Source organism: Dermacentor albipictus, chromosome 5, assembly GCF_038994185.2.
Source record: "Dermacentor albipictus isolate Rhodes 1998 colony chromosome 5, USDA_Dalb.pri_finalv2, whole genome shotgun sequence".
In the NCBI taxonomy this organism is placed as follows: domain Eukaryota; kingdom Metazoa; phylum Arthropoda; class Arachnida; order Ixodida; family Ixodidae; genus Dermacentor; species Dermacentor albipictus.
In genome coordinates, this window is record NC_091825.1 from 95,707,783 (window position 1) to 95,735,500 (window position 27,718).

The 27,718-nt window shown below is 44.6% G+C and overlaps 1 protein-coding gene and 1 long non-coding RNA gene across 4 annotated transcripts in view; one reads left to right on the forward strand and one right to left on the reverse strand.

Moving 5' to 3' along the window:
• LOC135918639 (uncharacterized) overlaps positions 1-14,056 on the reverse strand; it is a 150,338-nt gene extending 136,282 nt beyond the window's left edge. The window contains exon 1 of the long non-coding RNA XR_010569712.1: positions 13,670-14,056. This is a non-coding gene — a long non-coding RNA (uncharacterized lncRNA). The remainder of the gene's footprint in view (positions 1-13,669) is intronic.
• On the forward strand, positions 1-27,718 carry mRpL19 (mitochondrial ribosomal protein L19). 3 transcript variants are annotated; one of them, XM_065452267.2, is made up of 8 exons: positions 1-1,481; positions 14,358-14,426; positions 15,211-15,279; positions 15,452-15,566; positions 16,487-16,611; positions 19,884-20,018; positions 23,171-23,358; positions 27,017-27,718. In XM_065452267.2, exons 1-8 carry the CDS (start codon positions 875-877, stop codon positions 27,287-27,289), a joined length of 1,581 nt encoding a protein of 526 aa, XP_065308339.1. In that variant the 5' UTR covers positions 1-874; the 3' UTR covers positions 27,290-27,718. The 3 variants fall into 3 exon arrangements, with proteins under 3 accessions (XP_065308339.1, XP_065308341.1, XP_065308340.1); XM_065452268.2 differs by lacking the exon at positions 14,358-14,426 and having other exon boundaries at positions 3-1,481; XM_065452269.2 differs by lacking the exons at positions 14,358-14,426; positions 15,211-15,279 and having other exon boundaries at positions 2-1,481.

Below are 27,718 nucleotides of genomic sequence, written 5' to 3' on the forward strand. Positions count from 1 at the left end.
TAAGTGCTCCCGCACAGAAGCCAAATTTCCGTCGAAATCACCTCTGCCACCAGATTCAACGTACCCATCGTGTGACGGCAGTGACCCAGAGCACATCGACGCCTAACTTGAAGCTGTAAGTGCTATATTTTGCATTCTATGGGCACATCGAGTTTCAAAACGGGCCGGCCCAGCTAAACCCCCCACGCTAGCGGTAAGGTCTATAGCAAGCGCTCCGGCCGCCGCGCCGCTGCAGATGGTGATCGCGCTGCTATGCCGCCCCCCAAGAAGCCCCACCTATCGTCTACCGGGGCCTCGGAGGACGAGGACATGGAAAAATTCGCAAATAGCAAGGACTTCCTCCAGCTGTTTAAGAGAACGAAGAAGACAATGAGCTTTAGATCAACGTTACGAACCGGGCCCGCCGTCGCCGGCGATAGCCACGCTCGATCACGTCGCAGCTATGCCGAACACCACCGAAGCCGGTCCACCATAGCCGGCCGACTAAAACGCATGCCCCGACAACCCCCACTACCTGTCGTCGATTACAGGTTGGCGGTTCGTCTACCGTACGGCCTGCAGCTCAACAAGGTGAGCCCATGGAAGTAAGTCGACGCCATCACCAACGAGACAGAGCTACAAGTCGGGTCTACCGGATTCAAAGTAAGCGTAGACTAAAACCAAAACATCCGTGTTCTGAGCACTGCCTATGAAGCTATACGGCCTCGTCACTTGGTAAGGTGCAGGAAATTCCAATTAGTGCAACATGTGATACTGCACCATACGAAATATCCCCCGATAACTCGTGTAAGGGGGCGATATACAGCATCAACGATGACGCCACGCTCGAAATGATACTTAAACGCATCGAATGCGCCACGTGTGAGGCGCCAGCATGTCGAAGACTGGGAAAAACCATGGTGGTCACATTCCTGGGGAAAACATTCTACATCAAAATTGTCGGCCTTCTGCTGCGGTGCTACGTCTACAAGAGGACTGTAACCCACTGCCGAACCTGCAACGAGACCGGCCAAAGAGTGGACGTCTGCCATCCCTCCCCTCCCCCGCCACATCCAAATACAGGGAGTCCGGCACTTGGCTAACGACGAAGCAGTACGAGTGCCACCCTCGGTGCTCTCTGTGCGGCGGGAATCACCAGCGGCAGCCAATTTCTGCCGTAACAGATTTCTGTCCCCCGTCAACCGCCGGAAACCGCAGCAGGCCCCGAGGAGAGCTAGTGCCCCGTCCGCGAAACCACGTGGCCAGCGCTCAGCGTCCCGCCAGTCGCGGTCCCCGACGCGAAGGTTGCTTAGGCAGGAGCAGTTCCAGGCCCGACGGGACGCGGAGCTTGCTTAGGCAGGAGCAGTTCCAGGCCCCGTTCCAGTTCCAGTCGCAGGACCTCATCGCGACGACGGACGTCATCCCGTGGCAGGACCTCGAGGCGAGATCGTTCCTCAAGTGCCAGAAGAGGAAGCAAAGGAGCAGCGCAGGTCACGCAGCAGGTGAGCTGGGCTTAGGTTGTCTCTGCCAAAGCTGGCACAAGCACACGCACACATTAAGCGTGTGCTTAAGACATCACTGAAGAGAACGCAACAGTCAAAGCAGAAATCGCTAACGTGCACGCAGAGTTCGTAGCACGTGAAGGTAATTGCTAAGCAGAAATAGACCTACCCCTACGCAACACACCTCCTCACCGGGGCTGGACCTGACGGAATAACTAACAAGACATTAAGAAATCTAGATGATGAATCAATTTCTTATCTAACTGAACATTCAATGAATGTTGGAGAAAAGGGGTATACTCCGAGGAATGGAGGGTGGCCAATACTATCCTCATACCAAAGCCAGCAAACAACTCACTCTGGACAACCACCGTCCTATATTCTTAACGTCAAGTCCAGGCGAAGCTTTGGAACATGTCATCCTAAATCGGCTCACGAAATACGTTGACCAGAATGACATCCTCCCCTACAACTTGATCGGCTTTCGTCCCGGGCTGTCAACTCAGGATGCTATGCTGCTGATCAAACACCAACTTATACATGCCAGCCCAGCGCATACGAAAGATCTTTTGGGAGTGGATGTGGAAATAGCTTTTGATCGTATAAAGCATAAGGCAATACTTGGCGTTCTTTCGGAGATGGGGGTTAGGTAAGAGACTTTTTAACGGGATTAAGGACTTTCTTATAAACAGAACTGCACAACTCATGCTGGGAGAGCTTAAATCAGAAGCTAAGAATTTGGGAAATAGGGGCACTCTACAAGGGGCTGTGCTCTCACCCATGCTATTCAATTTAGCAATGTCTAAGATTGCAAGAAATCTGTAGAAAATTGAGGGTATACATCATGCGGTATATGCCGACGACATACCGTATGGAGTGCCAAGGGTAATGTAGGACAGACAGAGACCAGATTACAGGAATGTTTATATGTTGTAGTGAACACACTGAAAGATATGGGGTTGAAATGCTCAGCAGCCAAACCAGAACTCTTGGTCATTAAACATCGCAGAAAAGGTCGTAAACCAAGAGGTTACATTCCGGAAGATGAGCCAATAGTGTGCTTATACACTCATGAAGGATCCGCAATCAAGCTAGTTGAAAAAATCAAGGTTCTTACGTATCACATAGAATGAAACAATGCTAACTATAGAACAATACAACATATCTCGAATAAAACAGCTGAATTCATTAGGTTACTAAGGAGAATTACCAATCGACACAGAGGCTTAGGAGAAGAGAGCGCTTTGAGGCTAATACATGCCTTTGATCTCTGTCACTTCACTGATGTGGCTGGATTATTCAAATGAAAGCAGGCAGAACTTAACAAACTTACTGTGATGCTCAGGAAGCTCGCTAATGTAGCCATACCCAGTAACGCTGCAACCGACAAACTCACGAGTCTAGGGGTGCATAACACAATGGAAGAAATTGCGGAGGCCCAACAGCTAGCGCAACACGAAAGATTGACAAAGTCACGAGCTGGCAGGAACATATTACAGGCAATAGGTGCAGAACTGAATACATCGAGGAGTCCAATAGAGGCTGAAGTAGAATTAATGACTGAAGTTAGGAGCAAGATCAGAACCAACCCTCCCCCGGAAACATGCATCCAGAATATCATATCAAAAAGAGAAAGGCAAGAGCTAAAGCACTCTTGCAGGAAATAGAGCAGCAGAACCAACTGGCAGCTATATAGTTGATGCTGCTTGGTTGAAAGGTAAAGAAGCATATACGGCCATTGTATCAAATTATCAAAGGAAGGTGCAAGACGCTATTACTATTTTTACCAAGGACCCCACGGTGGTACGTGGAACAAGCGGCAATTGCTCTAGCCATCAGGAGCAATAAGTGGGTCTGCATTTACAGTGAGTCGAAATCCGCTATAAGGTGTTTTAAAAATTATGGGGTTTTACGTGCCAAAACCACTTTCTGATTATGAGGCACGCCGTAGTGGAGGACTCCGGAAATTTCGACCACCTGGGGTTCTTTAACGTGCGCCTAAATCTAAGTACACGGGTGTTTTCGCATTTCGCCCCCATCGAAATGCGGCCGCCGTGGCCGGAATTCGATCCCGCGACCTCGTGCTCAGCAGCCCAACACCATATATAAGGTGTTTTGATAAAAGCTATGTTGCTGGAGTTGCAGCTAAACTTTTTGAAAACATTGGGATTATGAGAACTGAAATCCGATGGCTACCTGCGCATATGGGGAAAGTGAACGAGACTCGGGTAAACCTCAATGAAGTTGCTCATGACTTGGCACGATCACTTGCTAACCGTGACAGTCACAACCGAGCCGTCCACCATCAAGCCAGGGAATGTAGAGATCATTTATTAACTTACAATGACATAACCAAACATTACTATTTAGGACGCAGGTAATTCCCATTGCCACATTCAAAACTGAACAGGGCTCAGGCAATCTCACTTTGCGTACTGCAAACAGGTACATATACCACGCCGTACCACATGATTAAAGTATATCTATAGTGGGACATTTAGATGGAATGCAACGATTGTAATGGCATCATTGGAATCAGACTTGCTGGCGGGGTGTTCCGCGACTCTCCCCAACCTCGTTGAAGAATGGACACAGTGAGAAGAAAGGATTCGAAGTCCATTGTTTCAAGACCAACTAAGGGACGCGTCCAGAGGGCCCATGATGTCGCTGGAGGGCTTGGCCTGACAGTTCCTACGTGGGAGCGGCCCGCCTTGGCTAAAGAAGTCGAGCCTCTGGACCTCATTTCAATAAAAGTTTTCGCACACACACACACACACACCAGAAGCGCAAACTGGAAGTGCCGCCAGCGCACACAGTCACTTCAAATCCGAGAACCCAAACGAGAAAGCATGCAGTCCACCACACCGCAGGGAGTCATACTCGTCAAATATGTCACTCCCCACAAGGTAGAGGAGACAGTAGCAAGGGCCATTCAGGGCCCCTCTACATCCCTACAGGCTACTATGCAACAACAACTCACAGCTGTACAACAGTCAGCGGCACAACAACAACAATTCACAACTCAACAACAAAAATCTAACACCAACGCATCACGAGACTAGAGGAACGCATACAAGCACTGAAAGCTCGGCAAAACCGGCGCTGCAAGAAAACAACTTAACAGACCCTACCACACTTACCAATCTTACCAGACTCACCAGAACCCCGCCTGATTTAAGCTGATGACTAAATTAAACTTGAAGCTTCCTGGGAAACCCAACTGTTACGTTTGGCACATAATTGGACGTAATAGGGCTGCAAGCTTTAATAGAGGGAGAGAAATTATGAGGCCATTGACAACGGCGAAACATTATATATAAATGTTTATAGACAGACACCGACGCCTGTCCTTGTCGCCTTTTTGTGCCCCGTGTCTACTCCTGCGCTAGTCATTTCAACAATGGAATACCAAATAGCCCGGTCTCACACCCTGAAACATTATAGATGTAATGTTCTAAATAGTGACTCGTTGAACACGAAGAAGCTCTTCCACAAACTGATAGCTGTTGACTCTTCCCTTACAATCCAGAACTTAGCAGAGCCGTTCGACCAGTATTGCAGTGGCTGACACACTCGCCGTCACCAGCGCAGGCCAGATCGAAATGTATTCGATTAGTTGCGATGCTGTCCTGACAAGCTGCTTCTCTCTGTTCTTCTTCGTTAGCCTGCTTGTTCGCGTGAGGGCGGCCAGCGTGAAAATTGATTTTCAATAGAAGGGTTGCGCCAGCACATATAGTTTTGCGTGGCACAGAAAGTTGTGCGCCTTGTGGAACATTGCTTTACACCGTCGCAGTAGAGTGGTCCTCACTATGCCGTTCTCACAGCACATGCAGACGCGTTCCCAAGTTTGGAGACGCATAAGTTAGCATAACAGATACTTTCTAAGGGCGAAATTCTGGCCTGTCCCTTCAGGCGTAGTATACAGAAGTGAGGAAGCCCAAGGAGGCTACCTGTAGAACAAACCTTAAGGGGTACCTGCCATCAGTGCAAGACTCATGAATGCATGGCTAGAGAATGTGAATATTGTAGCACTAAGCCTTGAATTGTTCACTCGCTCTGTTTTGTTGTTTGTGAATGCATCGTGTGTCTGCTAATTCAGCTTTGGCGCATGGTGAGCCTTATAAATCACCATTAACACAGTGACTAATCCATATTTATTCAGAAGTCGCCTCACACAAAGCACAGGTTAGAGTTGCGCAAGGTAAAAGTGGACACCAGGAAGATTCATGCTGATTTTCATGATGAGCTAATTTTACAGGAGGAAGTAACAACGTTCACTTTCATGAAGGATTGCCGTAATATACAACAAGGAGAGGGAAAGAGGGGGGGGGGGGGTGAAGCGACCCCGCATCAGACGTGAAGCCGATGTGTGTGTGCGAGTGTGTGTGTGTGGTGCAGGTATGGGCAAGTTGGCATTGCATAATAATCGCTGGGTTCACAGCTATAACTAACCACCTAACTTATAACACGTTTAAGCTAAATTACCTAAGTCACTACATATATAAATAGACAAGTGATGGTCTTGTAAATTCGATCCCCGTAGTCACCCATGTAGCCTTTGCAAGATTGGAATATATCGCGATTTTCTTGGCCATTTTAAATTTGTGTTTCGTACATGCCGAGTGAATATGCCCAATTTTCCTCATCTGAACCGCATCTCTCAACTATACCGCAATTGACAGAAAGAAATATTGTGGTTATACAGCTAGCTAGCCCGATAACGGTAGTATTCACAAGCATCAAGAAATCGATATGCCTGTATAAGCAGGTATGTTTGGAACGGCGTTTGGAGACAGGTTATGGTTCTATACGGAGCAACTCTGTTTGGAGATATTATAACTTGCCGTGGTGGTCATGCAGAAAACTTCGATCAATACAACAGTGGCTGCTGAATTTCAACGTCCCTCCATAAAGGCGTATTTGCAAGAAATCACTTTCACCTCGTCGAGGGGAAACAGAACACCATGCTTACACCGGGTTGTGCCGTTGTATCTTCTGTTTGGGATCACATAGCGTAAACTTGCCTCGTCGCATAAGTAGCATAGTTTGCATTATTTTACGTTGCAGTCTTGCCGCATAAGTAGCACGGTTTGCGTTATTTCACGTTGTTTTCTTGCAGTTACTACGTCGCGAAGTCATCAGCTTTAAATGTAATTTTTCATGGTAAGAGAGTCGTGCACGAGATGGGTGCACTTTTCAAATTGTTTTTTTTTTGTTTCCTTCCCTTTCATGTGAGAAAGAAACTTCGATGCGGGAAAGGCGGAGACGTTGTCCTGAGGGACATAGTTCTAGTCTTGCACTTCGCGATGGCGGAAGAAAAACAGCAAGGGTAGTTGGAGCTCCGAAAATTGATGCTGTCGCTGTCAGTCGGTCCAGGCGCCCTTGGGGACTGCGTCGTCACGCTGCGACTGCAGCCCTTGCTTTTATATTGAACTATAGGACATACGCAGTAACGTAATAACAATAAAAAACTTAGCAAGCCCCGAGAACTCTTGTCGCTGTCCCTGTCAGGGCACAGAAAACAGCTGCAAGTTCAGAAATGCCGGTACAACCGTACAACGAAATCAAGAAATGCGAGGGGGAAAACAGCAAATGTAAAAAAAAAGGAAAGAAGGTTCTGAAGGAAGCAAGTGAATGGCAAGTTTTGTCCTGTTAGCGGACCGTAGAAGTGTTTGACTACACTTTATAGGCCGAGTTATAGTCGCAGAGGTAAGCTTCGAGCGACGTTTATGGGATGAACAGCAGTGCAACAATTAGTACAAGAACGGCTACTTCGCTGTTAAAAATTGTGTCGAGGTTCGGTACTCGAATTCGATGGCACGTTTAAAACGGAACACAGATTTCTCTCTCTGCTCTCTGACTTAGGCGGGCACCAGTGAAATAGCTGAAATATCCAACGTCTGCATGACTTCGTCGCATGCTTTCATGCTCGTTCCGTCGTCGTCTTTCTGTCATAATTGTGCTGTCATGTTCCTTCACAGTCGTGCGTGGGATCCGCATGCTCGAGTGCCACAATTTTTAGCTGAATGAGGCGTTTTCCGGTGAAAACGGGTCCAACTCGGCTCCCTTGAAAATGGTGGCCTAACAAGAACCGCGTTTTTCGCAAGCACCGTATGAAAGATTCGTTTGAACCGACTTTCAGGGCGATCGATCTCCGCATTTATAGTAATAATCAAACTAACGCCATTTGTATGTCCGGAGAGAGCGGAAAGGTCAACAGAGAAAAGGTGGACGAACGACCGGTTTGCAACCCAAATGGGGAAGTGGGAGGAGAGTCGATATTGCTGAAGAATAATTAAAGATAAAGAAAGAAGGACCACTGTGCGTGTGCCGGAGACTACGCAGCATGGCTATCAACGGACACAGGCAGGTGCAGTGCAACAATTGCAGTAGCCTCGCAGGAGTATGAATTGTGCCAGGAAATCGCTTGATAATGGCAGATGATGGTGATCCCTTGCAGTGTGATCGCACTTTATTGGGGTTGTTGAACCAGTAGTTGCCATTTTGGGCCATCACATCCAGCAGCACTCGTCTTCACTGAAAGTTTGCGCCGTGTGCTAAGTAATTACTAGTACCATTAATTGTAGGTGCCTTGAAGGAATTTTTTTTTTCGCTCTTTTCGTTTCCTATCTTCCACAACGTTTAATGTTGGCTTGTACAACGGCGCGCACGCGAACACACACACGCACAAGCACGCACGCGAATATTCACGAATATAGTTTACTTTCTAGAAACTAATGCATTTTTTCATGTAAGCACAGCATACATTTAGAAAGGCATTCTCCTGTGAAACACAGCCGACATGATTCCCGCACAAATTGCATCGTATCCTTGATCGTTCGTCACTAGTAGATCGTATTTTTTTTTTTTTAGACTTCGCAATGGCATTTGATGAAGCATGCCGTAAGCTCTTGCGTTTTTAAACCAAATCAATTGAACCTCGACAGTAACGTCTTCATGTGGATTGAATGTTTCCTTACTAATTGCACGTAATTTGTTACTACAAATGGCCGTAACTCACCGTTCGATTTTACGCGACGAACCAATTTCTCAACCACAGTACACATCTCGAATTGATCGTTGTTATAAGGTTGGTCTTGAATCCTGTCACACTAAATCTTTTTTGCCATTCCTTTTTTGCCTCGTTTATCCGTTTACTGGAACCGCCTGGCTGAAGAAGTTGTATCTGTACATAATAACCAACAAATTCGAGCTGCTTTAGTCATCATTGCATAAGATGTGTTAATTTTTTTTTCGCAGTATAACCAACAGCTTATGTATGCAACACGTATTTTTATGACCACTTATTGAGTGTATTGTGAGGCACTAACTAAAATTGTATAATCAGAACCCTCTGTAACTGTGTTCTTGTTATTTTTATCGCTATAGTTTTGTTCTAACATATTCGTTTGTTTGCTGTAACCCTTCACCTCTGTAATGCATCCGGCCCTTAGGGCATGCAATAAACAACAAAAGAAATGGGCCCGCCTCAAAAGTTCCTCAAAGCGGAGACACGGAATGCAGGAAGAGGTCAAGAAAGTTGGCAACCAAGTAAAGGGAACCTGAAAGCGCTAATAGACAACGGTTCTTTGTCTAAATAAATGCGCCGCGCGATTAGTCGCGCGGCACTTTTTCATTTTTCACGGGCTTTATTTCAGGCTCGGAAAATAACGCATTTTTGTGTAGCAGGTGTATAGCAACAGAAGTCGGAAATTGTTCAGGATGTTGTAGAACTTTCTCGTTCACACATTTGCTCCGAATATAATATTTGAGCAGTTGATTAATACATAATAATAACTTATGTATATATCAGGCGTAAAACAAGAAGAGATGATCTGACTTGATCCAAGTGACGGCAAACAACATTAGCTGCGTGGCACTTGCACATTATTTCTCTTTTCTTTCTTTCTTTTTTTTTAATTTCGGCGCACGTTACGCGGAACACATCATATGTGGCCCGTCGGGCTGCTATACTATGCTTTCGGCTGGGCGGCGTCGGAGTGTGAACGCCGGCTGTTCTGCTATAAGACGAACAGCTTGCAACAAACCCCGTAGTTTTTTTTCGCACCTCAACTCGCAGTGTTTACATGGTTCGTAAAGATCGCAAGAGCTTCCTTTTATCGAGAAGTTGGTAACGCGGCTAGGAACGCTCAAGGATGGTATTTGCGCGTTTTCACGGTTTTTATGAAAACACACCATCACTCGCAAAGTCCACATTTTGATTAACTGTGGGGAATGCCAGGGGCCATAAGCAGGTTCAGTTTTTAAATGTATGTATGTATTAAGGAATAAATGAAAATTAATAAACCGTCGTTTTGGTCCCCCTGGAAGCGTTATATGACACACTTAAATACTTTACCCTTCTCGGAGGGGGGGGGGGGGGGAGGGGGGGGGAGGGGGGACCATAGACGTTAACTCTTTCGTACTAATAGGAAATGTGGGCGACTCTATGGGCGTCTCGTGCCGAAATTTTGAAGTGCCTAGCTTAATTATGTGCTTTAAAAGTACTTACTTAATACTCGTCTTCTCCCCATTTGTATACGTTACCCACGGCATACAATTGCTGTTTTCCGGTATCTTTGATGAACTACGTGCGGCAAAATGTCCATGTGTCCTTGGTATAGAACGAATGTCGCGCGTGAAGAACGATATAGTAAATCCTCCAACAGTGCATCTTAATTACAGCCCTTGTGAAAAGTTACTTGTTCAAGCCTTCAAGTGTGCCTTGCTGCCATTATCCGCAATATTTGTCCTAAACTAACTGTGCAGGACACGAAATTAAGATTCGGTGAAAATAATTTAAATATTGAGCATAATGTGGGGCGAAATTTTCGCATTCCTGGATTACATAGAAGCGTTCCAAAGAATTCTTGAACCCTCGTTTTTTCTTCTTTATTTATTTGTCATACGAGGTTCGTGTTTTCCGGTGTCGTCACTGAACTAGACAGAATATCTTGTTTATATTTCGTGAAAGTGAGGGCCAGGTTAAGACTAATGAGTAGACGAAGTCCGAAATATGTGGGCTTATTGCGACATTTGCAATAAATTACGTATTCAAGTGCTCCGGGACATTACGAACGTGTTTCACGAAGGGCGCAAAATCTTGCGCGAAACCGTGGCTTAACTATACAAATGCCACCAAGATCAAACTTATCGAGAATGAGCGGACCGCTTTGACAAATGTGTGTGCAAACTTAAATGCGTTTCCATGAAATACAGTTTTTCCACAAAAAGAAATCTTAAGTAAGTGTTCGCAGGTGCCACGCTGTCGTTATCACAAATGCTTCCCAATGTGTCGAGAAAATTCGCCTTACACAAAATTTTGTTTAGTGAAAATGGGTTGGGGGGTGGGGGGGGGGAGAAAATATTAAGCGTGATGAGCCAAAAGTATTTTTAATTTACTGTCTATTTTAGAAGCTTTACAAATATTCTTTAAACCCTCCTGCTTTCCCTATTTCTATGCGTTATCCCACGTAATTGCCCGGTGTCCTCGGTGAACTAAATAAGGCAACTAGTTTACCTTTGGTAGATAAGGACCAGCTAATGGGTGATATGTATAGGCAAAATTCAAAGTGGCTCGGCTGATTGAGGTTTTTGCAATAAATTACATATTGCAAGAACTCCGGAGCATTGTGACTTATGAGGTGTGTTTTACGAGCGGCGCCACATTTAGCCCATTGCTGTGACATAACTAAAGAATGCCACCGAGATCAAATTTAGCTAAGATGTGGAAAAAATCTACGACAGATACGTACGCGAAGTGGCTGTGGTGTAAATATAACCTTTTTTAAAAAAATTACTTCTACAGGTGCTCGAAAAACATGATGGGAAGGCCTTATGACGCCATATATTTCCCAGCGTCCCGAGAGAGCTTCAAAGTTTCCACTTTGTGAAAATAAGGGACACGTTATGGGTCTATCATGGGAAGAGGCAAAATTGAAAGTGTTTCGGTTAATGGCGTCTTGTCAAGCGCTCCAGAATATATATATACATATAGTTGACTCTCACGAACGGCGAAAGGTTTTGCGCGCAGCAGTGGTGTAACTACAATTGCCACCCAGATCAACCTCACCAACAATGGGAGGACCGTTATGGCAAATATCTGTTCGAACATAAGTGCGTTTGGACGAAATACAGATTTGCAAAATTTCTTTCAAAGAAACAGCGTTTGCAAGTGTCGCGCTGTCGTTCTCAGATGCGTTTCACGTTGTCCGGAAGGGATTCTGCATTACATAATTCTCATATTTAACAGAACTTGGGGGCATTTTAACTGCGATGTTTTCTGAAATTTGAACATTAATGGCTTATTTAGGAGCATTACAAATATTTCTTGAACTTTTTTCCTTGTAACTATTTGCACGCGTTATTTATTTATTTGTTCATTCATTCATTCATTCATTCATTCATTCATTCATTCATTCATTCATTCATTCATTCATTCATTCATTCATTCATTCATTCATTCATTTATTTACTTTACCCGCAGGGTATGGAGTGCATTTCAGAGGGGAAGGACAATTCACAACAATAAAAAAGAACACAAAGCACGTTTCATTCAAGAATATGAAATAATGGAGGAAACAAGATTAAAAATCCTAAGAATTGTCTTACAACTTTATAAAACAATTGAATAACAATAATATTAGGCGGAGAACCAAAACAGGATACCAATCTCAGTTAATGGACAAGACACAAAAGCGGTAATTAGGTAATCAGCGTTCCAATTACATTTTTAAATTGAATGTAATCAGTGATGCTTGTCAGCGATGCGGGTAGGGAATTCCATTCTTTACAAGTTCTTGGAAAATATGATTGTGCACATGTTACGGTGCTGCAATGGGGCACTGAGACTCCTTGTATGTGATTTAGGCCACTGCAGTGCTATTGAGGGCAGTGGGTTTGCCCTTGTTGAGTGTTTGCAAACTGTGGAACAGGGGGTGATACGGAATGCGATCAACACCAAGAAGCAGGCCGCGATAACGCATGTTCTTTGTGCGTAAATAAATGAACGTGACCCAAGTAAGCATCGTTCGAGTTGCTGTGCCTTCTCTGATTGAATTTTGCTCCTCTTGCATTTATTTTTTACGAAATTTTATGTTATGAATTATGGATATAGCGAACTAATTTCCGACTTTTTAACTGTTCGTTATAACGAGGTTTCACTGTACATATGTAGGTACAATTCAACGTGGGTTGGTTAATTGCGGCATTTGCAATAAGTTACTCGGGCAAGCGCTCCGGATTATTGAGAGTGTTTTACGAACTCGCAGAATTTAGCCCGTTTCCCTGTAAGAACGACAAATTCCACCGAGGCTAAATTTAGTGAAAATGATGGCAAGACTATGGCAAATCTGTGGTTGGAGTAAATACGGCCGATGTGGCTGGGATTCGATCCCGCGACCTCGTGCTTAGCAGCCCAACACCATAGCCACTAAGCAACCATGGTGGGTGGGCACATTATGTATAATGTGTAAGCAAATTTCAAAGTGTGGAGACGAATTGCAGGCCTTATGAGTAAATTACGTATGCAGGCTATCCGAAGCGTAGTGAGTGTGTCGTAGGTACAATAAACAATTTAACCTGCTGCTCCTCCAAGGGCAACTATAGACGCCACCAAGATCGTATTTAGCGAAAATGAAAGGAACATTATGGCCAATATTCTCTCAAAGTCAAATGCGTGTATTTTTCACTACGTGGCCGAATGCGTTACTTCCTGACGAGGTTTTAAGCAGACCAGTCATAAAGGAGCAGCGTTTTAAAGCGGGTGATTTAATTACAGGCAAGGTGAATTTTTATTGCATCTGTTCGAAAGACACAGCTTGACAGGCAATTGGGGTGGGGCTTTCCAATGTCGCCCAAGCCTCACTATATTTTTCTCTTTTTTTTTCATGTTGTAAAATTCGCTTCTCCGCGTTTTAGAGCTGTAAATTAAGGTGACGTCCCAGCACAAGACGATGACCACACATTTTAACACCCAAAGGTAGGCCGTGAGCTGAAAAGGCGAATTATAGATCTTCACTGTAGCTGCGTACGTATTTTTTGCACCGCCATTCTATGCAGAAACCTTCAACTGACAGTTTGGGAAGAGTTATGAGTTATATAAAACAGATGCGTCGATTTAAAAACAGTGAGATACCCACTGCAAGCATTCTTCTCGAAATGAAACCATAGTGAAAAATAACGCTCACCTTTCCTTGAAACAGCCTCGATCTATTTCTCACGCACTTCTGTCGCAGAAAACTTGCGCGAGCTTTCGCAAAGATCGGGGTCCTTGCGCTTCAAACTTGAATGACGTCAAACTGTAGTTGACCACACTGCAATTTCTAACATTAACCTATATACGCCAAACTCTCGATAGCTGAATTACAGCTGCATGCAGCCAAAGCTGAACCAACCTGCCGTCTGGTGATTTTTACAGTGTGTGTATGTACTGCTTATCGTCTGCATGAATATTTTTCTCGCTTACAGCAAATGTGTCAGATTCTTTACTCTTATACCTGATTATTTGTTTTTTCATTATCTTTTATCCTGTAAGTATTCTAATAATAATTTATCCATTCTTATCTGGATGGAAAGGAAAGTTGCCGTCTGCCGGGGTTGTACTCTTTGTTTTCCTTTCTTGCCCCACATACAGGCTACTCAAAAGGCGTAGGGCGTCTAGGATGGAGACAAAGAAACACAAACCACATCACCAGCGCTGACTAACAACTGGTTTTATTTGCACCGAAACCAGTCGTTAGTCAGCGCTCGTGATGTGATTTAAGGTTTTTTTTTTTTTTTTTGTCTCCGCCCTAGTCGCGTTGCGCCTTTTGAATAACGATGAACCAACTCACCCAAATAAAAATTTTACTGCTACATACTGTTTTACTGTTTCAGGGAGGGACGTCGCCTGTTCCAGACGCGGGCAATACGCGGCAGCCCTCCCCGAAACGCTGCTTTCTGCAGGTGACGACAGGCGACGACACACGTTTATGCTTGCGCCGTCACGGCAGTAGCTCGCATACACATAAGCGCAAGCAAAATTGCACTTTTTTTAAAAAACCAGCCAATTAACTGTGCCAAGTGTTATACTAAATGAAGTCGGCGTCAAAAGGCGATCGTCCTGCAAAACTGGAGCAAGAATAGCGCAAAACTTTTTTTTCGAACACGTGCAGTGAAATATTCAGGACCCCGTACGGCACTCTAACGCCCTATTTAAACGCATAACATCCGCATTTTTTATTAATTTATTTTCGGGAATTTGCGCATTCACAAACAATAAAAGCGTAATGTGCCTTCCGAAAATGCGGCGGGAGCGCTGAGCAGACCTCGGAAGCAGACGACGCCAGCATGTCATAAATAGCGCTACTAGCGCCTTGCCGCTCGTAGGTTTTCTCCAAGGAGGGTTTTCTCCCTGATGGCTAAATGCAATAGGCACAATGCAACAGAGACACATGGGCATACCTTAAGTGCAGTGATTCAAGCTAAAGTCCCAAGATATGTTTTGCTTAGGAAAGCTGAAAATCTAGTGATACCCAGTGCAAGTTTCGGTTTCGTTTCTTAGCGTAGTGCGTGCGTCATGACGTCGTGACGCCGAGGATGATTACGTGAAAATCAAAAAGTGCAATTTTGCGCAAAATTTGAGTAATAATATTGTAAAAGTAAGCAAGAAATCACTTTTTTACAATATTTAAGAAAAATCAGCCTGTATATTGCCTTAAAGTTGTTTATCGTCCGTTTCTCGTTTTAGAAGCAGTATCAAACATGGCGGCGTCCAGGGCGTTCATGAGTTTCTGCAGGCGTGCGTACCTTCAAAAACGTATGTTGGCGGATTTCTTAGACCCATGTACTCCAGTTTATTCCGTGACGTTCACTTTGAATAAGAGTCTAACTGCATCAATCAATTTCGTGAGGCTATCTTTTACTTGTTTGTTTGGTAAACGCGTGAAAAGCTCTACTGCTAATGGCTGTTTTGCCGAATGGTTTTGCAGCCTCTTGCAGGTTTCTCGCTGTGCAGTCACCCGAGCCGTCGGACGCACCAGTAGAGAATGTTGTCGTCGACAGGCGGAATCGTAGCAAGTTACCCGACAAGCTTGTAGACTACAGGCAAGCGAATATTCCGCATTATTGTGCACCGTGGTAGCACGAGGGTCATTCAAAAATTGATATAACCTATATTACTCTTGATTTCAAACTAAACGCATGCATTGGCCTGCAACACAAACGTACGATGCGCCTCTAGTTTCGGCACACTGTAAAAACTACACGCTATGCTAACGCTGAGCATCGCTGCGAAAAAATTCTTGAGAAATAGTCGGTAGTAACAATTTCATTGATTAGGAAATTATTAAGAATGTTATTCAAAGCGAAAGTTACCGCTTGCCGCTCTTTAACTTTCTCTGAGATGAGTCTGCTGACGACTGAATAGCGGCCAGCATTGAGGGAGAGGTATAGAAGAAAAGTACAACAAAAAGGATATTTGGAGTGGGGGGAAAATACATTACAAAACTATGTTTCCGCAAAAGACTGACGACTCTGATAATCTCGTCACATAGTGGACCAGCGTCGGATGCGTGCACCATCGTGTTATCGAGACGAATCGACACAGTAAATAGCGCGTGCGAAATCACAAAAGTTCCAAAGACAAGAGAAACGCGATTCCGGGGCGCCTTTTGTAACCTTGGAAATCATGACTGCACGCGACAAAAGGTTGCTGGAGTTAAACCGGCCTTTAAAGAGCAGCACGAAACAAAATTATGTTATTAACACGTGTTTATTAGAATAAGTGTGGTATGACATCCAATGAACACAAAACAAACACTTTCTTGCCGCGATGGTTGTCACCTGTATGTATGGCTTGATTTGCAAATACACCACGCTTCTTTTTATTTGTAGTCCTCATGATGGGGCTAAGATCGCGTCTGCACATCTAGGATTTTTTTTTAAATCTGTGACGTGATGGTGATGTGCACACCGGAATACACCAGCAGCCTGCTCATTTCTTCTCTGCATGTCTTCATCGTCAGGTTCATCTATCCGGAGTTCCTTCCAGACAGAGACTTCAGTCTGAGGAATTCCATTAGGGAGAAACTGGAGAGGAAAGACATGCTCAACCGGAGATCAGTCATTGAGATCCCGGAATTCTACGTAGGTAAGAGGCCTTTCTGTTTTTGTCAGTGCTCCGAAACTGCATGTGTCTTGGTGTGTTTGCATAAAGCATCTTACAATATTTCATAGCAGAAATACTGGGGGTGTCATCTGTGCAAGTTTCCTAATGGTTGCTGTGCCACTACAGGCAGGCCAGGATGTGGTTGTGCAAGGCTTGTCTCAAACGCAGCTTGGCTTAAAAATATGTAATTTCTGTTTTTTGTGAATTAAGCCATCACGCTGTCTTCGTTTGCCTGTAACACATTGTGCATAATTGCTTGCTCACATTTAATGCAACAAGCAAGTGAAGAGAACAGAAACTGACAATTGAGGCTGGCACAGAGTGAGTGTTAACCTTATAGTTTTTCTTATAATTTTGGACAGTCGGACTCCCCCATTCCATGCCAGTTGGAGCACACCGGACAGTGCAAAGCCGCACCTCAAGGGCGTCATAGTTACTCCCATAGTTTACTCATTTTTATGGCCACCAAGGGAGGTATTCTTTAAGAGCCCACCTAGGGGACATGTTCATTTCGTCTGCTGTTTAACGTTTCGCTTGGCTGGGCTGGGCTGTGAATCTGTGGCATCAAGGTGCCACAGCCAATTAGCACTTCAGCAGCAGACGAAATGGACATGTCCACTAAGTGGACTCTTACAGAATACCTCCCCAGTAGTGCTCACATTCAACATAATTGCGTGACCTAGCACAAGTTTCAATAAATTTTTTAAAAAGTGATTATATGTGATAACAAAGAAACTGGCATTTTACACGCTGCTTTAGCAAAGAATGAGGAAATGTGACGTACAGAACACAGCTAGCCAGGCACATCTTCAGGGTGTCTTGGCCCGTATAAGCCATACTGTTCGATGACTACGATGCATAGCTGCTGCAGTAGCACAGATGTCCCCTAATTTCTTGTTCAGAACTTTGACAGGCTGTGGAGGTTACATGAGTCTGGCTAGTGTCGAATACTACACGGCAACGAATGTATGGATCATGAAACTGCTTATAACCGAGCAGTAAAGTGTGCATTCAATATTTTTTGTGATTTTGTCCATCACTGAATACAGTTTGCCCCACTGCACACATTAAAGGGCCCCTCGCAAGTTTTGGCCATTGCAAACAGGCAAGCACTAAGTGTAGATTGCGCATTGCCGATCATGCCTACAGAGCATCAAATGGTTGCACAGCACTAAAACAGCTGAAACTTAGTACAGAAGCCCGCTTGCCCTTCCTCTCAAAGGAACTGCACTTCCAGCCAGACAGTCAAAGTGGCATGCACGAATGCTTCAAGACACGTTGCTTACAATACCACCAACAATGGCACGTGACCCTGTTAAAAGTAGAATGCAAAATGCTCAGTGCTGCTCCTGGGAGCGTGCTGCGCAGCAAAAAGAGGAAGAGAGAAAAAAAAAGAAGGCCGACTTCGTGACATACATGGGCACGGCCCGTCAGCTCCAGTATACGTGGAAGGTTGGGAAGAGAAGTCAGTTGCAGACACTAGTCAAGGCAAAAGAAGAGAGTGCCTACATTGTCAGTTAAACTCGCTTCCTGGCAACATGGCAATGCTACAGATTAATTTCTCCTTTCTTCTCTAATAATGAACCAATTTGAAAATTTCTTACGCTATGACACTCCCTGCACAGTGCTCACAATTTCCAGTGTGTGACCAGAATTTGCAATGGTGCCTGGTGAGTAGCCGTTTAATGCAAGTCCCCTTTGGGGAAGCCTTCTTTTGTTCCTTATAGAGAGGGCCATAAACATAACATTAAGTGCTACAAATTATTTAAAGGCACACTAAAGGCAAATAAGTCAAGCTTAAGTGATAGATTAATCCTCGAGAACGTTTTACGTGCCATTGTTATCATGAACAAAGCTTCAGTAATTGAGAAATTGATGTAAATATAGGGGCATGATTTCAGACTCTCCTGAGACATTCAAATACTATGTCGGTGACCTAGAAACCCCTCATTGTAACAGTCACTTTAGTCAACCACTCATAATAAAAAGATCATTGCATTACATTGTAAGAGGGAAGAAAATGCTTCTTGTCTGCTTCTATTCAACTCTTAGAAAAAAGAACTTGTTGACGTTGCCTTTGACAACAATGCAGGCAGTCGAAAGGTTTTGTTCGCGCTTGACTCTGGGCTGCCTGCGCTTTCAAGTTTTAATAGTTTCGTTATCACGTAGTGCTTCGCTCATCTTGCTGGCTCGTAAGGCTCACACAAACTACAAGTAGCAGAGAATGCCACACCGTCAGTGCAAGCCCTCAATAGCATGTCACGCTCTTCACAACTTAAATTGCTGAAATGGAGCCCAGCATCACGAGCCAATGTGTTGTTGTCAAGGTCTTCAGTGAGGTTTATCAGGACAAGCTTCAAACATTGTGTATACAATTCTGCACATGCTTTCCCTTTCGCTTCCCACTGTCGTGGGTACATTTCTGGCCACGATTTTGCGTCTTGCTCAAAAAACCGCAGTGCCAGCTGTTGGGCACTGTTTTACTTACAAACTGCAGTAATAGGTGGTGATGGCATATTCAACATCATCACTCCCCATTAGGGGGCCGGTGATTTGAATTGCACTAGTGATAGGCAGACCCATCAGATGCGATTTTTTCCTAAATTAAGTATATATATATATAGATATATATATATATATATACATATCCTTTTTTTCTGTTTTCTGTGTGTGACAAACATTGCAAGGTTTCTGGAAGGGTATTTTAATAGTTCGTGTTGACTTAATATTTGCCTTTAGTGTCCCATGAAGGATGATGATTTTCCAATATGTAACAAATGCAGAAATGTGTATTTTTACATAGCAAGGTCGTAGTACCTGCCGCGGTGACCTTTTTCTTATTATTTAACTTTGTGCAAGGTTACGCACTTGGTTCCCAACCATCGCTGCTGCATTCATGTGGGTGCTGTATGTGAAAATGATTATGTACTAAGATGCAAGTGCATGGCTAATCACTGCCAGATGGTCAAAATTTATACAATCCCCTCTTTAGCACCCCCCTCACCCCACTATGGCATCCATCATAGCACCATTGTTGCTTTAGCATGCTAAATACACCAAATAAGTAAGTCTCTTTTAGTCGCTCAGGCAGTATTAGTTGTTATGGGGCTAAGCTTGTGAGTACTTCTAAGTTGTCATTGTGCATAAGATAATCTGACTGCATTTTGGGGCCTACATTTTCCATCGTTATCCAGTCATATCCACTGTGCATCATTGCCTGCAATGTTGTGTGCTGTTTCCCGATTGCTACCCAGGCTCCATAATGGCAGTCACAGTCTCGGACAACAATGCCCCTGGCAAGCAGAACCGCTTTGTTGGAATCTGCATCATGCGTGCCGGTATTGGCATGCGGCACCGATTTACGCTGCGAAATGTCATCGACAATCAAGGTGAGATCACTTACAGCCGAGCTCGCTTATAATGAACCTGAGTGTCATGCTGCACCCGTTTTTCATGAGCCAAAACGAGGTGCATGGTAATCGCCCACCCTGCCGCTGAAACGAGAGCACCCAGATGAAGGAAATGCTGCTGTGGGTCCACATTGTGTTTGCCACATTTCACAGAGAGCCACAAAGCACACACCATCACCCATTGATTAAAAAGACATGAGTTGAAGTATGCACGACATCACAACACATGGCAGCGGGGGTTTTTTTCTTCTTCTTCTTCTTCACAATGGAAATTGGTGGCAACGCGATTTCGTATACACCTGCGCCCCACTGCTGCGCTGCTGACACACAAGAAATCAAGAAATTACTCCTTGATGTTCAGTTCGATTCTTCAGTAGTGCTAGCACTGTGCACTTCGCAGACGATGCTGTTTGCACAAATGATGTTGTCCCAATCAGTGTCTTGCTCCCCTCCATATCGGAGTCTACAACACACTACCCCAAGTCACCGCTGGACTGGTCTTGCTGGCGAATGTCGAGGTCACATTATGGTCACCACAGGCATGGCCTACTTCCCATCCACCGTCTTCAATAAATCATCTACACAACAAAGCGCAGCTCATACAAAAGCCCACTATACTGAACATGTGAACATGAGAAACAGGCAAGGAAGTGCAAATAATGACGGTGAGTCATGGGAATAATTGGTCACATCATGATGACTGTGGTGGTGAGAGTGCGGAGCCTTTGCCTTTGTACACTCGTACGCCCTTACTGCAAGTGTATGAATGCTCCTTAGGCAAGCTAGGGGAGTGATGATCAATGCGACACCAAGTGAGGTAGTCTCCACATTGGAAGGCAAAAATTGTCATTTGCTCGACTGTAGCATGAAGCTACAAAGGAAATACAAATGGGTTTCTCAGAAAGAAGCTTCACAGTTGAGGAAAAATTTGTCCTGCTTTGGGAATAGAACCCAGAACCAACGCCTTTCTGGGGCAGTTGCTCTACCATCCCATTGGCATAAATTGCCCAGCAGCAGTTTTGTCTGTAAGGAAGCAACAATTCCATGCACTTTTTTAGGGTGTGAGGTCTAGAAATGCTGTTGTATCTGCAAATAGAAACAAGCCAAGTACAGTGAAACTTCAGTATAGCACAGTCCGCTGAACATTTGCAAAACACAGACCCTATTCTTACCATTGGTTATTGAAGCAACATTATTTCACACTGTGAGCAAATGTAGCTGAACTTTTAATAAGAAAAATGGTTTAGACTTAAGTGGTAATGTTTTTATCATTGCTGTGACTGGTCCTTTTTGTCTTACTCTCCTGCGTAAATATTATCACTAGATTTGCTTGAACACAGACACATATGTGAGCGCCTCTCCGTTCTTCATAGAATTGCTAACAAGGAAATTCATTCTGACTCACCCATTTCCTCAGCCATTCAACATGTGTCTCTTTTCATATACTTGCCCATCAAGCTGTTGATGCCTCGCTTGCACCATTCTATATATTTCTTTTCCTCTTCCTTTTTTCTCATTTCAATCAAACTGTGGAGCATATTATTAGACACACTACAGCTGCCATACAATTTATTTGAGAAGGAATTGCCTTATCATGTTTTACCTTTATTATTTCTTAAAGTGCAGTATATTCTTTTACTGATGTTTTTTCCTCCTCCAGCTCAGGGTAGCAAACTGGATAGCATTGCAATCTGGATAGCATTGCCTACTTCTCTGCCTTTCCATTTATTATTCGCTCTCTCTCGTCTACGCCTGCCTTGTCCCAATACATTGTGGCAGCACCACATACAAATAAATTAATAAATATTCGGACTACTTTAGCATACCTGGAGCCAGAGTTTCTTACAATGTTATCTAGAGGGAAGTCTGGCGTCATTGGACCATATTTTTCTGCCTATAACCCGTGAAAATAATTGCACACAACATTCAAATCTTTGCAAAAACAGTCTCATTTAGCGGACGCGTCCCTGTTGTTTCTTCTACCAGTGGCTCTGCTCTCCCCTCTTTGGCGATGCTGAATTAAGCTAGATTCATACGATGAACGTGACCACTGACGAATCAGTCACATCACATGTGACGTGAATCGGATCACTTTACAGTTAGCATTCATGCAACAGAGGTGACCGTGTGGGCAGAAGAAACACGACAGAGCCGAAAATCTCAATTATAGCAGTGTGTTCAATGGGGCTGGTTGGTTCATCTTTCGAGTAAAAACAGGAACAGCGCAACACAAGACGAGCGATAAACAGGACAGAGCGCTTCAAATGGCGGCGAACCTTGCCTTGAGTTCTAGCTCCACGGCAGTGTGACGTGCATTGCCATGAAGCCACACCTCAAGGTGAAATTTGCATGTAACCTGTACCCCGACCTTACTGGTAAGTTAATTGAATTTCTGGTGTGGGTTATAAGCGCAAGAATACGGTATATACAAGTGCCCTACAGGTTGCTGTGCTGCCTCGGGAATGCCACTATGTGAATGTGCTAGGCTTTGCCTCAAATGCGGCTTGGCCTGAAACGTGGTCATGGTTGCACACTTAAAGCCGGCTTAAAACGAGAACTTCATAAAAAACTTTACCTGTACTATATCTTTCAAAGAAGTGTAACGAGGAAAAACAAAAACAGACTACAGTACAGCGAGCCCAGACCTTGTTGTCTGTCCTCCAACTTTAGCAGCCCGCTAGCACTTTTTACATTTCATATAGTTGTGCATCCAAACATAAGTCCCCATGATGGAATACAAAACGTTTTTTGTGTAATATTAAAGATGGCTCTTTAATGTACTGTTTTAGTAGAGAATGAACCATTATAGCAGACGAAATGGTGCCAACCAGGCCTGCCTTCAAGGTGTCCTGGCTCTCTGAGAATGACACCAATCCGAAGCCAGCAATATCCCAACATTTCTGTGCATACAACAGCAGCGCAGCACCAGTTTTTTCCTCTCAGTAATACTGTAAGAAAATGCGTGCCTGGAGCCTCCCATAAGCATGGCAATTGTTTTCTGGCATGCTGGAGAGGTTAGAAGAGCAGACCAGAACACAGCAACGTTCTGGCTTCCTGTGACTTTTTTTTTTTTTGATACCCTCTACACAGCCCGGTGAATATCTATAAGCCTGTGGCCCTTGCTCTTGCAGGTGTGGAGATCATGTACGACCTGTACTGCCCCCTCTTGCTGAAAATTGAAGTTTTGCGACTGGAGAAACGCTTGGATGAGCACCTGCGCTACCTGCGAGATGCCCCGCTTGAATACAGCACATTTCCCTTTGACATGGAGCCTCAGACGCACAGTGAGGGAGCAGCTGTGCCAATAAACACTCTGAAGGTAATATCCGCAGCAGTGGCTCAGTGGCATTATGCTGCTAAGCATGAGGCCATGAGTTCAATCGTAGCTGTGATGCCTGCGTTACGAGGATGCAATGCAAAACATTTGAATGTCGCACTTTAAGGACACATTAAAGCTCCCCAGATCAAGTAAAAGACAGTTATAGTATAGCGTACGCTAAGCAGTGCAGGTTTGTTACAGTTGCCCTGCAAGATCTTCGGATCTCAGAGGCCATATCGTCATTGTGGCTATCTCCCGACTGTAGTGATAGGTGGCGCTGGCATCTCAAATGTTTCTTTCGTTATGCTTTGACTCTTTCTAAACGAGAAGCAATCTCGACAACTCCACAAGGTTATCCATAATACTCCGTCATCAAAGTGGCCTGAGACTAAGCAAAAGCCATTTATACAGACATTTGCTACGAACGAAATGAATTTTACAAAAGCAACGCCAAATCCAATTCAAAGCAGGCAGTCGGGACTGCCGCCATGTTTTAACCGAAGCTACGCAAACCGCGCAGTGACGCTAACCCTACATCAGAGACATATTGTGCGTACGCTATACGCTATGGGTCATTTAGCGTTCTGCGCATGTACAATAATTACCCCCTATATTATAGCATACGCAATGGTATAGCGTACACTAAACTAAATCTGTCTAAAATCAATCCTCCCTTCCTACGATCTCCGTCCTGCGTCAGCTGACTCCTGCCTATGACAGCAAGTTTCCCCATTTTATAACACCTCCTAATTCTAGGCTGTTCTCGGCACACAGGGCTGTCTTCCAATTAAACAGTACTTCATTCCTGCAGTTTCTGAGCCTGCTATGCAATGCGTGTCTGCTGCAGATTCGGAATTCTAGCTGAGCCATACCAGTATACCACCCTGTTTATATACAGTCGCCGACCGTTTATTCGGACCTCATGGGGCTGCGGAAATGTCCGAAAATGATTAAGAGAAAAAAAAAATTCTTTATTTTCGTGCACTTATTCGGGCACGGCAGTAGTCTTTAAGAAATCATGAATGCGCCATTGCAAGCTGTTCCGTTTACGCGCAATCAGATAAGCCTGAATCTCGGAGAGGATCGTAAAGTCACTATAGGCGGCTGAAAGCACAGTCACTGCATGTACACGCTCTGCTTGCGACGGCAGTACATGGTGCATCATCTTCCGACTCAGAGTCATCGTCCGGCGGTGCAGCGGAAACCTGACGAATGATCTCGCCGTCATCGAGTTCTGCGCGTGTTAGTACAGCAGTGTCAGCAGCTGTGAAACTGTCAAATGAGACAGTGTCTGGAATCGCAATGCAACCACTGCGCATGTCTCGGCAGAACATTTTCGGTGTCAGTAGGGAGCACATCAGAAAGCGACAAATCCTAGGCCTCCCGACACCCACTTGCCGGCATTCCCCAATGCAATCTGCGCGGGCACTGTCAACGCCATTAGACACTTGACACGATGTTTCCGTATGATATGTTGGATCACCACAACCTCGACACAGCACACAAAGCATACACCACCATGCCATCACGCCAACACCAGTCGCACAAACGAAAAACGTGGCCTACTCGCAGCGTCGTGCACGAAGAAAAAAACAAATCGGCTGCTGGATTGTCTTGCCATGGCTTACTAAGCTGAGACCGAGACTCCTGTAGCCACTTTATCGAACCAGGCAGAAACGATGATGATGAGCGGGGATTTGCACTAGCGCCACTTCATGGGGCAGCAAGGAGGCTCCGTTCAAAACAAAAATGTCGTTCAGCAAGTCAAACCATGCACCGGTCAGAGTCAATGCATTATGCTCGTTATGGTAATTATGCTCTCGATCGAGTTGGCTCAAGGAGTGTCCGAAAAATCAGACGAGAGGTTGCAAGGTGTCCAAACTTTCTGCAGTTGTTATGTTGACGCAGTCGGTCGCGTCTGGGAATGACGATTAAGCGGTAGGGTGGAAAAACTCCCATACATTATGGTCTATGGGGAGAATGGCAGTGTTGCGAAGCAGACCGAATAATCGAGTATGTCCGAATTTTCGGAGTCCGAAAAATCAGTCAGCGACTGTATAGATCTTTCTAGATACAGTGATACAAGTGCTGTACCAATTATGCCAAACTGCGTCATGAAGGAAATCCTGCCACATGCTGCGCAAAATTGTTGATAATGGCAGTTGTTGCGGCAGGCCTGTACCAACTTGCACCTGCTCCAAATTGGAAATACATATTTTGCATGCACAGGAAAGCACCATGCATCAAGCCGCCCTTCTTCGCAACTCGCCCTCGCACGCTTTACATCACAGCATCACAGCTACAACGTATAGACCTAACCATGTTTGCATACAGTAGGCACCATCAATGTATTCTATAGTATTCTAGGCCCAACAGCACCATAGCATAAGTTCCGCCTACATTCACTGCCCCCGCTTGCGCTTTTTGGGCGGGGGGGAGATGCCAAAGCCACAATTTGATTATGAGGCACACGGTAGTATGGAACTCCGTATTAATTTTGCCTACCTGGGGCTTCTTTGACATGCACCAAATGCGTGTTCTTGCATTTCGCCCCCATGAAAATACAGCCGAACGAAACAATGGGCCTGTCTCGTTGACCACTGAAATAATGACGACCGACGGCGCCTGCAATCTGGCGACAGCTCATCATAGTGGGCTTATTTTTTACAGCACTATTAACGTGGACTTATATGAACTGGATTACTCAGTTTTGTCAGTGTGAATAGCAAATAAAACATAGTATACCTGCAAGCCACCCAAGCTGCCTCACTGATACGTGTTTGCTTTTCATCTGCGAGATGAAATGGTGTCGGATTGTGCTGGCAATCATGCCTGTGGTTTATTACTAGGTTCTGCTTTATTAAGCACTCGCACATTTGATCTAATGTTGTTCTATTTAGTACTACTTCATGTGAGAAACAAAATGTAACAAATTTCTGTGTCGCCATGAGCAGCGATAGAAGTGATCACCTGGGCTGGGTGATATGGGATTGGCGAGGTACCAGCCCTATAGGGCCGGTACCTCTCCATACAACGATGACGATTTTGTTCAGGCCCACACAATCTTAGCTGTTGGTCACGGCCATCCGATCACTCAACTCTGTACCAACTTTACATTTTATTTCGTGTGCAGAAATTCATTAACACGTATAGGCATGTTGATGACATAAACACTGCAATTTAGTAGCTGTGACCGTGCTTTCTACGTACATAAACGTGTGATAGGCTATCTACACTGCAGGTGGCTCAATTCCTTGCGATGAAAATAAATTATTTAGTAAACTCTTTATTGAAATGCAGAATTAACTTCAAATTAGGATTAAGTTCGTGCTTATCTTCATCTTCATATTTAACAACAATAAAATAGAAGAGCAAGTTGAAGAAAAAGTACTTGCTTCTTAGTATAATACATATTGAATAGAATGTTTCAGAAAGCACTAGCTTATACATAGCTTCCCCTTTGCACCAGATCAGTAAGTTAATGCTGCAAAGCATTTTTTGTTCTTGCTCCAAGCAGCAAATTTCTCTGCTCTGAAAGCGTATATTTCTGCTCCAAACTGCAATTTTTCCTGCTCCGGAAGCTGCTCCAAAAGCCCAAGTGCCGCTTTCATCACTGTAGATCTTTTTTTTCACTGTAATTGTCTTTCTCTCTGCACAGGTGAAGCTGAAGCCACGGCCATGGCTAGAGCGCTGGGAGAGGCAGAACCTGAAAGGCGTACAGGATCTGGGCTTGCCGCAGAAATTCTATGACAAAGCAGCTGCCGTGGCGACGCCATGGGAGCGCTATGACCTGATGAAGCAGTACCGTGAGGTCATCACCGAGGAAGACCAGCTGCCCATATGGGAGCAGGTGGAACATCACCGGGAAACTGTCGAGGATGTACAGAAACGCGAGCGACGGCGTACGCTGCTTCAGAAGCCCAAGACTTGATCACCGCAAAGAAGAGACATGACTGGTTGCCGTTAATGCAACAGTCACATCTCTTGTCTGTCATCACATATATTAGGGCATTTGACATTTGATACAAACTTATCTGGATGCTGGCTTTTAAAGATGTTACTGCATTCTGCTGCTGGCCATGCAGAAGGTCAGAATATTTGCGAGCCCCGTCGTGTGCTAGTGCTCCCTGCTGTGTTTTTTTTTTTTCTTGTGCTCGTAAATTTCTGGCTAAGTTTGGACCTATGCACCGATCAGTCATACTGATGTAGCTTGGTCTGTACATAGGCATGCCTTTCTCAGTGTTCTACACTGTGTGTTGTAGTGACAACATTTGCACAAGTGGTTGGGATGCTGTATATTGCAGTAAGTGCAGTACTTTTATGTAGTGTTCATTAAATAAATGAAAGAGAGAGGTTGGCA